Raw genomic sequence first — 15405 nt, 5'->3', positions numbered from 1 at the left:
CAAGAGCATGAAAAACATACCTATGACAATATGCCAGAAATATGGTAGCCGCTGTTGGGAGGTTAACTAGAAGGGGTCAGAGGGCAACCTTCTAGGGGGCTTGAAATGTTTTATATCTTGATCTGAGTGGTAATTACATAGGTATAGAAATGTAAAAAACAATTGATCTGTATAATTAAAAGTAGTATACTTTATGTACTTATGTAATTATTCCTCAATAAAGAGAGGAACCTGTTAGTTCATCAGTACTTTTTGCTATTCAGGATCACACAAACAAAATTATGAAGACTTTCATTTGCAAAGTAATGACTTTACTAGTACTAGTCAAACAGACCATTCCAGGTAATTAGGAAAATCTTCAAGTGGAATGGGGGAGAGTATAGACTACAATGTATACCACTGTCCATGTGGTGCAGCAGTGCTCCAAAATATATTCACCAGGTGCAATGAATGTGCCACGATGATGGAAAAGGTTGTTGATATGGGAGGAGTGGGGTAGGGGGTGTGGGGGGTATATGGGAACCTCATATTTTTTGAATGTAACATTTAAAAGAAAATAAAGAAGAAAAAAATATTGTGCTGATTTAGATTATATATTTGAAGCAAGTATAATGGCTATTATTTTGGAAATATAAATTATGAAAGCCAACTTAATAATGGGCTTTTCCTTATTCTCTTAAGGCTTTTCATTAAACTAGTAACATAGAGTTATAGGATCTTTATTTCAAAATATATTTATGCACATGAACTTTATAGTAGAAAAGATTTATGAGTTTCCATTTTTAAAACATGGTCTAAAAACTGTCTAAAAACAAAAGAAAAATTTTGTCTCTTCTCTAAGAGATACAAAAATTTAAGTTTGAAAAGGTCTAGGATCAGATACTTCTTTGCCTTCTTTGCCCCCCTATCAATGGGTCACAAAGTTAGCTCTAGAACCCAGGTGTTTTGACTTCCTGAAAGGTGCCATCCTTCTTCCCACTGTTACATGCTTTGATGGAAACACTGCCTACTCAACTGATACAAAACTCAATGGTGGCTATATCCTTCTAAGACTTGATGTCAATAGCTGCTCTGTAAAAATAACAATAATAATAAACATTTAAATGTTTTTTACTATGTACCAGATAATGTGTTGGGCACTTTGCATGCATTATCTGATTTAATTCTCATAATGCTAGGAGGCATTTACATCTCCATTTACAGGTAAAGATAACAGAAGCACAGAGAGATTAAATATTAAGTAACTTGCCTAAGACCACATAAACAGTAAGTGGCAGAGATAGGTCCAAACCCAAGTAGCTTGGCTCTAGAGCTCAGACTCTTAACCACTGCATTCACCTGCCAGTCACAATGAACATGATCGATTGCTGATTCGGCTCAAGGTATAAACTTCTACTCTGCATTTACCTTTGTAATTGTGTGGACCCAAATTATAAGTGATTTCTGCTCTCCTTCTGTTTGCCTCATATCCATCATCTTTCCTCTTTATCTAGTAATCAGATGGAAAATGCAAAAACACTGTGCCATAGCATCAAGTAGGTCATAAGACACACCCCTATAAGGCTTACTGGCCCTCCCCAATTCATACAATTTGCTTGATATAAGTAAGCTCACGCTATCATGGTGAGCAATAAAGTGATTGAATTGTCCAGTTTTCTTGATTCATACTGGGTCAAAATTGGTCTGCATTATATATTGGTTATAAATGTGCACAGGGAACAAACTAGAATATGCAGCAGAGGTACTTAGGCATCGACTCAAAGTTTTAAAAAAAGTTTCTGTATATTGAGTATGTTTTCTAAACCAAGCTTTTTAAAATGGCTATTAATAAATCTTGGCTTTTTTCTATGTCTTACTGTTATCTTCACTATCATAATACAATCACATAAAAAGGAAAGGAAAAAAAAACCAAATTATTGAATTAAAGGTATTTCCCTTTTATGTTAGCCATCAACTGCAGTTTCCCTACTTTACATCTTGGAAAATATTATCATATTCCATACTTACTGAATCCACGAGATTTTCTGTTTTGTCTATCAATAATTCCAATCTTTCTCCCCGCTGAGCTACCAAATCTGAAAATATTGGAAAAACAGAAAAGATTTATATTTTACATTACAGATCTGTTATGTTTGTCTTTGTTTTAAGCCAAATCTGATTTTAATAACAGTTGGTATTCTTGACAACTCATTTTTACTACACAGAAGCACTTACACCTTTCAGTCATAAAATACTTTAGTAAAGCTCATCAACTAAAGTAGATACTGACCAATTTTTTCTGCCAAGGGCCAGTAACTAAATATTTTAGGCTTTGTTGGTCATAACATCTCTGTTGCAACTCCGTGACTCTGTTAGACATAGCCAATATGTAAACAAATGGGCATGGCTGTGTTCCAATAAAACTATACATATATTAAAAAAAACAAAACAAAACAGGAGGCAGACCAGATTTGGCCCAAGGGTTGTCATTTGTAAACCCCTGAATTAAAGGTATGATCTGAGTCTAAAAAATTGGGACCCCCAAAACGAATGAGAGTTGGACACTTAGAAAAGTATGGCTGTGAGCAGCTCCACAGACCCTCTACCCAACAAAACTATACCTGGTGAAAATTTAAAAACCCAAGAAACTCAAAACAGCAACCATTTAAAGTCTCTGGAAACTGTGTGTATATTAAGGGCATACAGTAAATGGAGAAACATTTACACAAGTAAACTGACTAATTCTCAGTAAGGAAAGAGTCTACGGCATTTAAGCCACAACCTGCTTCCCCCTCCTCCAACCCCCAGCTCAATGAGACAGAAGCTCTATTCCTGGCAAACACAGACAAGAATACACGGCTCCCTCTCCTCCCAGTTCCCAGTCAAGGGCTACACTTTCTCTCCAGGAGGGGCAGGTTGCCAATGCTTATCTAACGCCACCAGCTCCATGTTGCAGAAGCTATATTACAGGAAGGCATGGCTGATGCCTTCCTCTACTTAGCCTGCATTCACAGGGCAGATGTTCTACCTCGGGTAGCAGGCAGAGAATATTGGACCCCAATTACTCCTACCTCAGTTGACTCAAAGAGAGCCAGTTACATGCTGATAGAGGCAAGTTAAGAAGACAAAGGGCTACTGCTCCCATCCAGTGTCCCAATAATAAAGAAAGGGTATCATTTTTTTAAATTGTCTATTTTTTTTTACTTTTTTTTGTCTTTATTTTTTTAATATTACATTCAAAAAAATATGAGGTCCCCATATACGCCCCACCCCCCTCACCCCACTCCTCCCCCCATAACAACAATCTCCTCCATCATCATGAGACATTCATTGCATTTGGTGAATACATCTCTGAGCACCGCTGCACCTCATGGTCAATGGTCCACATCATAGCCCACACTCTCCCACGTTCCATCCAGTGGGCCATGGGAGGATATACAGTGTCCGGTAACCGTACCTGCAGCACCAACCAGGAAAACTCCAAGTCCCCAAAATGCCCCCACATCTCATCTCTTCCTCCCACTCCCTACTCCCAGCAGCCACCATGCCCACTTTCTCCACACCAATGCCACATTTTCTTCGATTACTAATCACAATAGTTCATGAATAGAATATCAGTAAGTCTACTCTAATCATACTCTATTCCTCCATCCTGTGGACCTTGGAATGGTTGTGTCCACTCCACATCTATATCAAGAGGGAGCTTAGATTCCACACGGATGCTGGATGCAATTCTCCTGCTTTCAGTTGTAGGCACTCTTGGCTCCATGGTGTGGTGGATGACCTTATTCACCTCCATGTTAGCTGAGTGGGGTAAGTCCAATAAACCAGAGTGTAGGAGCTGAAGTCTGTCGAGGCTCAGGGCCTGGCTATCACATGGTCAGTCCAGAGATTCAGGTTCCCTGGGTATACATTAAACCCCAGCACCAACTACAGTTCCGGTAAAAGTAACAGGAGAGGCTTGTGGACAAAGATCACATCTGAGTCCAGCTCCATCACACAGAAACACAAACTCCAAAGTAGGGCCAACTGACATGGCACCAAACTCCATCTGCCATGATCATAGAACCTGTGGCCCTCAGAAGAACCAACACCCAGGGTTGCATCTGCATCTGCTTTAGCTGTCTCTGGGATTCTGCTCAGGTGTGCATAAGGGCAACCTCTCTGATAACCTCCCGGCTCTTTTTGGAGACTCATAACCATATAAACTCATTTGTCCTTTCCATTTCCCCCTTTTATTCAGGTCAAAAAGCATTTTTAACAACTCCTGGTATTATATATAGATTGAGATATTCTGCTGGTCCGAGTTGACCCTTTTATTCAAGGTCATTTTCTAGTTACATCATCAGGTGGTACTTGGTAGCAATCCCTAGGAGCCAGGGAGGCTCATCTCCGGGAGTCATGTCCCATGCTGGGGGAAGGCAATACATTTACATGCTGGGTTTGGCTTCAAGACTGGCCACACTTGAGCAACACGGAGGCTCTCAGGAGGTAACTTTTAGGTAAGGGATATCATTTTGAGAGAAGAGGGCCACTGTCCCTACCCACGGCTCTGAAGCTATGGCTCAGAGACTTTGCTCAGGGGTAGGGGAAGGCCTTAGAACAGAAAACACTCCCTAAGGGGACAGACTTTACTTGGAACAGAGAATGGGCAAGTTCAAGCCTAAAGATGCAGTAAAAAACAATGGAGATTTTGAAGGTAGACAATTAAGATAGGATGGTAGTTTCATTATAATAATAAGCTAAACTATTAGCCAGCTAGAAGTTCAAGAGAGAGAACCAGCAGCTATGAAGAGTCCTTCTGGAATCAAAACAAACCTCTAAGATTGGTCTCAAAGACTGGCCCAAATTAAACTGAATTAGACCATGAAGAAATCACTGGCATGTCAAAAACAATAGAACAATCAGCCCATAATTCGTGTAGGCCAACAGCTGGGTGTGATACTAACAGAGGCAGACCAGCTAGAGAAGAGAAGCTTAACAGGAAAATCAGGGAAAGAGACAAAGAGAGTCTGCTGAAAACAGTCATCTCAGGTTGACTGTGCACATGTCAAAGGCTGCTCTGTCTGAGGAGGGACATCAGAGGCTGCACACTTTGGGAGAAACAGACTTCAGTGAAAAAGTTCCATCCAGTCACTAAATATATGAACAAAAACAACAATCCCCAGTGGAGGGGGTAGCAATCAGTATCCAGAGATGCTACAATACATTGTCTAAGCTGTCTAGATTAAAAAAATATATATGAGATGCGAAAAGAAACATGAAAGTGTGACCAATACACAGAAGAAAAAATAAACAGGCAATTGAAATTGACTTTGAGGGGGCCCAGCTATTGGAGTTAGCAGACAAAGACTTCAAAGTAGCCATTGTATATATTTCAGATAACTAAAGGAACAAAACAAGGGTGCAAGAATGTCCCCTCTTCCCTCTGTTCAACATTGTACTGGAGTTCCTACCCAGGGCAATTAGGCAAAAAAAAGAACTGAAAGGCATTCAGGTTGGAAAGGAAGAATTAAAATTATCTCCAGTTGTACTTAATATGATTTGTATACAGAAAATCCTAAGCAATCCACTTGAAAACTATTAGAACTAATAAACAAGTTTGCACAATATAAGAAAATACAAAAATCAATTGTATTTCTATAAAGTAGCAATGAACAATCCAAAAATGAAATTAAGAAAAAAATTCCATTTACAGTAGCATCAAAAAGAATAAAATACTTAGAAATAATTTAACAAAAGAAGAAGTGCAAAAATTGTGCTCTGAAAACTACAAAATATTGTTTAAAACATAAGACCTAAATAAATGGAAAGACATCCCAAGTCATGGATCATAAGATTAATATTGCTAAAATGGCAATACTCCTCAAATTGATCTACAGATTCAACATAATCCCTATCAAAATCCCACCTGGCTTTTGTACAGAAACTGACAAACGCATTCTAAAATTCTTATGTAAGGGACGCAAAATTAAAAACATTTGTGCTTTAAAGGACATCAGAAAAAGTGAAAAGATGACTCATAGAATGGGAAAAAATATTCATAAATCATATATCTGATGAATCAGTACCAGAATATATAAAAAACTTTTACACCTCTACAATAAAAGGACAAATAACTCACCATTCTCTGTGGCTTGTTTTTCCTGGAAGAAGAAATAAAAGGTTTGGCAGGCCATTTTTTTTTTTTGGTATTAAAAAGTAGCCTTAAGAACAATAATAAGGAGCTCTTAAACCACTTTATTTTTTTTTAGGAGGTACTGGTGATTGAACCCAGGACCTCACACATGGTAAGCAGGTACTCAACTACTGAGCTCAGTACTGTATTTGGATTGCTGGGACACGCTCTGAGGGCAGCTATTGTGTCAATTTGCCACCAACAAAGGCAGCCATAGCCATTATTGTACCTTATCCTAGACAAAGGTAGTGGCCACTGTTTTTCAACCCTCCCCAGACAGGGGTAGAGGCAGTGGACATTTAAAGCAGCAGTACTTCTTCAGGCCTATGGGGGAGAGTTAGCTGAAGGGCAGGATTTGCTGGGCAGGCCAAGAAAGCTCGGCTATGGGAAGCTGTTGGAGAAGCTTTAGGCACCCTTCCTGATTCCCTCCCCAGGGTACTTTGGAGCCAATCTGTGCCCCATTCATGGGTCTCTGCCCCTGTTTGGGCTGGGAAAAACTGAATTGGGAAAGTTCTCTCTGGTATGCCCCTCCTTCCAGAATTTGCCTTCTAGGTAACAGCAGATTGAGTCAATAAAGAAGTATAAGAAACTATAAAGGCAGAGAAGTCTGGGGCAAAGACCTGCCTGCATCAAACACAGAGAGGGAGGTCTAGAAACAAGGGAATTCTAAATCAACTAAGAAGCAAAAGCCCAGGACAAGACAGAGGCCCAGAAAGACTGCAAAAACCCTGCACACTGCATTTGCCTTGGCCAGACCTCCAAAGAACAAGAAAATCTCTGTCTTAGCCCCAGATGAATACAACACCAAGAAAAAGACTCTCCAGAGAGGAAATCTCCGTTTTAACATTTTAAAATATTAAAATATACAGTGTGCAACAAAAGTGTACAAGACAAAGAAACAGGAAATGATGGCCCATCCAAAGGAAGAGGATAAAAATCCAGGGAACACCAACAATGAAGATAAGAATGTAGACATTCCAAAACAAAGCCTTTATAAAATGATCTTCAAAATGCTCAAGGAGATGAAGAAAGGTACAGAGAAAGAACTAAAGGATATCAGGAAAACATTGAATGAACAATATGAGAGTTTAAAGAGACAGAAATTTTAAAAGGGAAGCAAATAACTACTGGAGTTGAAGAATACAATAACTGAAACATGCCAAGGGTTTCAAGAGCAGACTGGAACTGGCAGAATAAACAATCAGTGAATCTGAAGACCAGACACTTGAACTGAGTTAGCTTGAGGAGCAGAAACGAAAAAGAATATTAAAAATGAAATAGCCTAAGACATCTATGGGACAGCATGAAGTGTACCACTATATGTTTTATGGAAGCCCCAGAAAGAGAGAGGGGTGGAGGAATAGTAAAAGAAATAATGACAGAGAACATCCCAAGCTTAGCAAAAGATGTGACTATGCACATCCAACAAGCTCAGAGAACCCCAAACTGAAAAAACATGAAGATAAATATACTCTGTCAAATACTGGTTATGCTATCGAATGCAAAGGACAAGGCAAGTTCTGAAAACCACAAGAAAAAACAATGTGTTATGTACAAGGGAGTCCCATTTAGACTGAGTACTGATTTCTTATCAGAAACCATGGAGGCAAGAAGGCAGTGGGATGAAATACTTAAAAGCATGGGAGGAAAAACAACTGCTAGCTAAGTATTTTATATCCAGTGAGATTCTTTAAAAAACAAGGGAGAGATTAAGACATCCTCAGATGAACAAAAGCTGAGGGAGTACATCAACACTAGACCTGCCCTATAAGCAATGCTAAAGGGAGTTCTTCAGAGTGGAACAAAATGACACTAGAGGGGACTGGGTGTAGCTCAAGTATCTGAACACCTGTTTCCCATGTACAAGGTCCCAGGTTTAATCCCTGGTACCTCCTAAAAACAAATGACAAGAACAACTCCCATTAGGGAATAGATGTAGCTTAGAGGTTAAGTGTCTACTTCCCATGTACAAGGTCCTGGGTTTAATCCCCCATACCTCTAAAAAAAAAAAGACATTAGACAGTTCTTCAAAGCACAATAAAGAAACAAAGACCTGTGGTGAAGGTAACGATTTGGTTAATTATTAAATGCCAGTATTACTGTATTGTATTGTTTTACATGTAACTCCACTTCTTACTTCCTTCAAGTGCTAAAATGAAAATGCATAAAAAGTAGTGAATTTTGGTCAAGTCTGCCAAAAAATGTGTTCTTATTAGCATGACTCTTTGTTGTACAATGATATTTCCTTCATATTAGTGAAGATTTATCATCAGATCAGACTTGTGCTAGAATCCTTTTCCAACAGATATTCTTGGATCTAACAATTTGTTTTATCACTGCAGAGTTTCACTTAACGGAAACTTACTTCCCATTTATTTAGCATTCTATCATCCCTGAGAGTGCTTTAAGGAGTCAAAGCTTGACTCGAATAGGGTAAAATTTGAACTCATTTCTACAACCACATTTTCTCCAAGCATATCTATAAGGCTACATAAAAAAGTATTTGTAAAGGGAAAAATTTAATGGGAAAGAATTCCAGCCAGTGGATATGTCTTTGGTGTCACCTTCTGTACAAAATGAAAATGAACATCCTAAGAAGTAACAGAAGTTTGTGAAGATGGCAAATAGAGATAAACAGGCTGATCTCTCTTCTAAAAACAGCAAGAGGAAAAGCAGAAAAAAACTCTTCTCAAGGTTTACAGACTAGGGGAGTGTTGTCCACTTTCCAACAGGGAGCAGGATGGGGAGAAGGAGAAGTCAAAGGAAAAAACTGAGAGTAAACAGCTCTGGTGGCTGGTAACAGCACTCATCCCCCACCTTCAAGTAAACACTCGTTATACAGACCAGGACTGGCTGCTGCTGATATAGAGGGGAACAGTGATTTTTCCTCCCTGGGATAAGGGAGAATGTGGACAAGGGACAAAAGTGGCTTCTGTGAGTTTGGGCTGCAGGGGTCTAACTCTGAATTACAGGCCTGAAAGGGGGAACTCCCATGGTCATTGTTTCAGCATTGCCTGACTGGAGGAAGCTAGAGTAAACACATTCACCTATGGCTGAAGGGAAGGGAAAGTTTTGCCAAAGACTGCCATCTGCTAGCAGGCCAGGAGAGTACACTCCAGGGGGGGAAATAGAGTTTTTTGGTGTCTTTACTGTCCCTTCCTCAAGGTCTTGGAAATGGGTCTGTAACCCAATAGTGGGTCTCTGGCCCCATTTTGATCAAACAGGGGCAATGTTAAAGACTTAGAATAAGTTGAACCAAGAATCAAAGAAGAGCCATAACACAAAACCAATCAACAATAAAATCTGAAGGGAGAGAAACTGATTATTAGAGTAAATTCAACATCATAATCAGATTAATAAACATCAGCAAAAAATTACAAATCACACCAAGAAACGGGAATAAAATAAAACACCAGATGAGACACAGGATTTGAAACAGTTAATCAATGATGTTCTAACAAATCTCCTAAATCAATTCAAGGAGGTGAAGGAAAATATGTCTAAAGAGATAAAATACATTAAGACGACACTGAAGTGAAGAATCTGAAAGCTTGAAGAGAAAAATAACAGAACTTATGATGAGAGTTGCAATGGATGACATGAAAAATACATGAGAGGTATATGAAAACAGATTTGAACTGGGAAATAAAGTATCAACAAATCAGAGGGCAGAACATCTGAAACTGAAAAGATAGAATAGACAGAGAATAGAATGGAAAAGATTGTGCAGGCAGTCTCGAAGTCAAACTCAGCATGTAAATGTGTTGCCTTCCCCCAGCATGGGACATGACTCCCGGGGATGAGCCTCCCTGGCTCCTAGGGATTACTACCAAGTACCACCTGATGATGTAACTAGAAAATGACCTTGAATAAAAGGGTCAACTCGGACCAGCAGAATATCTCAATCTATATATAATACCAGGAGTTGTTAAAAATGCTTTTTGACCTGAATAAAAGGGGGAAATGGAAAGGACAAATGAGTTTATATGGTTATGAGTCTCCAAAAAGAGCCGGGAGGTTATCAGAGAGGTTGCCCTTATGCACACCTGAGCAGAATCCCAGAGACAGCTAAAGCAGATGCAGATGCAACCCTGGGTGTTGGTTCTTCTGAGGGCCACAGGTTCTATGATCATGGCAGATGGAGTTTGGTGCCATGTCAGTTGGCCCTACTTTGGAGTTTGTGTTTCTGTGTGATGGAGCTGGACTCAGATGTGATCTTTGTCCACAAGCCTCTCCTGTTACTTTTACCGGAACTGTAGTTGGTGCTGGGGTTTAATGTATACCCAGGGAACCTGAATCTCTGGACTGACCATGTGATAGCCAGGCCCTGAGCCTCGACAGACTTCAGCTCCTACACTCTGGTTTATTGGACTTACCCCACTCAGCTAACATGGAGGTGAATAAGGTCATCCACCACACCATGGAGCCAAGAGTGCCTACAACTGAAAGCAGGAGAATTGCATCCAGCATCCGTGTGGAATCTAAGCTCCCTCTTGATATAGATGTGGAGTGGACACAACCATTCCAAGGTCCACAGGATGGAGGAATAGAGTATGATTAGAGTAGACTTACTGATATTCTATTCATGAACTATTGTGATTAGTAATCGAAGAAAATGTGGCATTGGTGTGGAGAAAGTGGGCATGGTGGCTGCTGGGAGTAGGGAGTGGGAGGAAGAGATGTGATGTGGGGCATTTTTGGGACTTGGAATTGTCCTGGTTGGTGCTGCAGGGACAGTTACCGGACACTGTATATCCTCCCATGGCCCGCTGGGTGGACTGTGGGGGAGAGTGAGCTATGACGTGGACCATTGACCATGAGGTGCAGTGGTGCTCAGAGATATATTCACCAAATGCAATGAATGTCTCATGATGATGGAGGAGGTTGTTGTTATGGAGGGAGGAGTGGGGTGAGGGGAGTGGGGGGTTTATGGGGACCTCATATTTTTTGAATGTAACATTAAAAAAATAAAGACAAAAAAAAAAGATTGTGCAGGGGCTCAGGGTATTGAATGATAGCATGAAGCATGCCAACATACACATTATGGTAGTTCCAGAAGGAGAAGAGAAGGGAAAAGGGGCAGAAAGACTATGAGGAAAGAATAGCTAAAAATTTCCCAACTCTGATAAAAGACATGAAACTATACATCCAAGAAATACAGTGTGCTCCAAACAAAATAAAGCTGAATAGACCTGCTCTGAGACAAATATGTAGAATGTCAAATGCCAAAGATAAAGAGAGAACTCTGAAAGCAGCAAGAGGAAAGTGATCCATCATATCAAAGGGAAAGTTAATAAGATAGTCTGGATTTCTCATCAGAAATCATGGAGGCAAGGAAACAGTGGCATGATATATTTAAGATATTGAATGAAAAATTGCCAGCCAAGAATTCTTTATCCAGCGAAACTGTCCTTCAAAGATGAGGGTGAGTATAAAATATTCACAAATGAACAGAAACTAAGAGAGTTCATAAAAAAGAAGCTGGTCCTACAAGAAATATTAAAGGGAGCTCTGTAGCCTGAGAGGAAATAAAACAGGAGAGGCTTGAAGGACAGTGTATGTAGCAGTTTGAGATTATTTATGAACCTCAAAGAGAGATTATGTTTGTAAACTAATCTATTCCTCTGGGTGTGATGCCCTTTGATTGTCTTAGATTCAGCTGAAATGTCTTTGATTAAATTATGTTAAGATCAAAGCGTTGATTCAATCATGCCATTAGGGCAACTCAGAGTGGAGTCCCTGCCCCCTTTGTGGGCTACATAAATGGACACTCACACAGACACAGAAAAAGATACAGAGGAATGGAGCTCCATAGCCATGGAAGAGGATCCTGTGGCCCCAGGAAAAGAGATGAGCCATTTGCCTGACAATTTGCAGCAGAAGAGAACAGAGCAGTTGAGCCCTATGCCAGCCTACAGCTGAGACTGGAAGAAGCTAGGCCCATGGAGCCTTAAGAGGAAGAAGGAAGGAGAGACCAGGCAGAGATTGCCCACCATCTTGCTTCAACACATGGCAACTGACTTTGGATGAGAAATCAATCTTATGTTGGACTCTTTAGGGCCTTGTAACTGTAAGCTTTTACCCCAAATAAATACCCTTTATAAAAACAAACAGATTTCTGGTACTTTGCATTAGCACCTCTTTGGCTAACTAATACAGTGTAGAAATGAAGACTGTAAGAAAGGGTAACCGAAAGGGAAAAAAGAGACAAAAATAAGATATGACATGTGAAAGGCAATGGTAGAAGTAAAATAGTAGAAGTAAGTAATGCCTTTACAGTAATAATGAATGTTAATGGATTAAACTCCCCAATCAAAGACACAGGCTGACAGAAAGTAAAAAAAAAAAAAAAAAAAAAAAGCCATCTGATTGTTTACAAGAGACTCACCTTAAATCCAAGGGTACAATAGGCTGAAATCAAAGGTAGGAAAGAAAATATTCCATGCAAACGGTAACCCAAAAAGAGCAGGGGTAGCTATACTAATACCAGTAAAAACAGACTTAAAATGAAAAACTGTCATAAGAGATAAAGAAAGCCATTATATATTAATACTAGGAGATCAAGAAAATTCACAAATATATGGAGGCTAAACAACAGATAATCAGAGGGTCAAAGAAGAGATTACAAGAGAAATCAGTAAATATCTTGAGATGAATGAAAATAAGCTAACTTATCAAAACTCATGGGATACAGCAAAGGCAGTGCTGAGAGAGAAATTTATAATCCTAAATGCCTATATTAAAAAGAACTAAAATCTAAAATGTAACTGCAAACCTGGAGTAACAAGAAAAAGAACAGCAAACTAATCCCAAAGGAAGGAGAAGTAAAGAAATAACAAAGATTAGAGCAGAAATAAATGAAATTAAGAACAAAACAAATAACAGAATCAAGGAAACCAAATCTGGTTATTTGAGAAAAGCAATAAAATCAACAAACCTGTAGCTAGACTAATAGAGAACAAAAGAGAATATGCAAATAAATAAAATCAGAAATAAGAGGGGGAACATTACAAATGACCCTATAGAAATGAAAAGCATCAAAAGAGGACATTATGAAAAACTGTATACCAACAAATTAAGACAACCTAGATCAGTGGTTCTTAAACTCTTTTGTTCCATAGTCCCCTTTGCCAGTCAAGTGAAAACCACAGATCTTTTACTAAATCCAAATTATACTGTGTATTATTTAATAAATATATCACATCTATACCATGTCCTCACAAGAATAACGTATTTTAAATTTCAATTCAAGCTCATGGACCCCTGGTTAAGAACCCCTGGCCTAGATGAAATGTGCAAATCCTAGAAACACATGAACAACCTACCCTGACTCTAGAAGAAATACAAGAACTTAACAGATGAATCACAAGAGATTGAATCAGTCATCAAAAACCTCCCAACAAAGGAAAGCCCAGGGCCAGACAGCTTCACAGGTGAATTCTATCAACTATTTCAAGAATAATTAATACCAATCCTGCTCAAACACTTCCAAGAAATCGAACAGGAGGAAAACCTATTCAATACATTTATGAAGCCAACATCACCCTAACACCAAAGACAGATAAAGATAGGACAAGAAAAGAAAATTACAGATGAATATTTCTAATGAATATAGATGCAAAGATCCTCAACAAAATACTTGTAAATTTACTCCAACAGCATATTAAAAAAATTATACACCATGGTCTCAGTGGTGTATGCAAAGGTGGTTTAACACAGGAATATTAACATAAACACAACATTAATAAATAGATGGGGAAAAAACCACATGATCATTTCAATTGACCCAGAAAAGGCATTCATTCATTCATTCATTCATTCATTTATTTCTCTCCCCTTCCTCTCCCCACCCACCCCACCCACCCCACTTGTCTGTTCTCTGTGTCTATTTGCTGCATCTTCTTCGTTTGCTTCTGTTATTGTCAGCAGCACGGGAATCTGTGTTTCTTTTTGTTGCGTCATCTGGTTGTGTCAGCTCTCCGTGTGGGTGGCATCATTCTTAGGCAGGCTGCCCTTTCTTTCGTACTGGGCGCCTCTCCTTACAGGTGCACTCCTTGCGCGTGGGGCTTCCCTACACGGGAGACACTCCTGCGTGGTACAGCACTCCTTGCGCACATCAGCACTGCGCATGGGCCAGCTCCACACAGGTCAAGAAGGCCCGGGGTTTGAACCGCGGGACTCCCATGTGGTAGACGGATGCCCTAACCACTGGACCAAGTCTGCTTCCCCCAACAAACTCTCTTGATAAGAGCTCTTTGAAAGACAGGAATAGAAGGAAACTTCCTAAACATGATATAGGGCATATATATGAAAATCCCACAGCCAATATGGTAATCAATGGGGAAAGACTGAGTTTTCCCTCTAAAATTGGGAACAAACACTGTTATTTAATATCATGCTAGAAGTTCTAGCTAGAGAAAATAAGCAAGAACTAAAAAGACATCCAAATTGTAAAAGAAAAAATAAAACATTTTTCACATATGACATGATCCTATATTTAGAAAATTCTAAAATATCTACAACAAAGTTACCAGAACTAATAAACAAGGTCAGCAAAGTGGCAGGAAACAAGATGAACAAACATAAACCAGTAGTGTTTCTATACACTGGTAATGAACAATCTGAGGAGGAAATTAGGAAAAAATTCCATTTACAATACCAACAATAAGAATCAAATATCTAGGAATTAATTTAATTAAGGAAGTGAAAGACCTGTACTCAGAAAAATATAAAACATTGTTATAGAAATTAAAGAAGACCTAAAAAAGTGGAAGAACATGCATGGATTGGAAGACTAAATATTGTTCTGATGTCAGTTCTATTCAAATTGATTTACAGAATCAATGCAATACCTATCAAGATTTCAACAGCTTACTACAGAAATATAAAAGGCAATTACCAAATTTATTTGAAATGGAAAGGGACCCTGAAGAGTCAAAAAATATCTTAAAGAAGGAGAGAAGTCGGAGGACCCACCCTTCCAGACCTTAAAGCATAGTACAAAGCCAACAGTCGTCAAAATAGCATGGTACTGGCATAAAGATCAACATATTGATCAACAGAATTGAATTGAGAGTGCAGAAAAAGACCTTCACCTATATGGTCAACTGATTTTTGACAAGGCAGCCAAGTCTACTCAGCTAGGACAGAACAGTCTCTTCAACAAATAGTACTGGGAAAACTGGATATCCATATCTAAAAGAAATAAAGAGGGCCCTTATCTCTCTCCTTATACAAAAATTACCTAG

The 15405-nt window shown here is 39.1% G+C and overlaps 1 protein-coding gene across 4 annotated transcripts in view; it reads right to left on the bottom strand.

Annotated features, from left to right (window-relative positions):
* The window catches only part of VAMP7 (vesicle associated membrane protein 7), a 72038-nt gene that overhangs the window by 13946 nt on the left and 42687 nt on the right, over positions 1-15405 (bottom strand). For 2 of the 4 annotated variants that reach the window (XM_058291805.1, XM_004449704.4), the window contains exon 6: positions 2008-2075. The exons of the other annotated variants lie outside the window; for them this stretch is intronic. In XM_058291805.1, coding sequence (XP_058147788.1) covers positions 2008-2075 — 68 coding nt within the window. The remainder of the gene's footprint in view (positions 1-2007; positions 2076-15405) is intronic. 4 annotated transcript variants of the gene reach the window in all.

Source organism: Dasypus novemcinctus, chromosome X (assembly GCF_030445035.2).
Source record: "Dasypus novemcinctus isolate mDasNov1 chromosome X, mDasNov1.1.hap2, whole genome shotgun sequence".
Taxonomy (NCBI): domain Eukaryota; kingdom Metazoa; phylum Chordata; class Mammalia; order Cingulata; family Dasypodidae; genus Dasypus; species Dasypus novemcinctus.
This window is presented reverse-complemented; position numbering and strand designations above follow the sequence as displayed.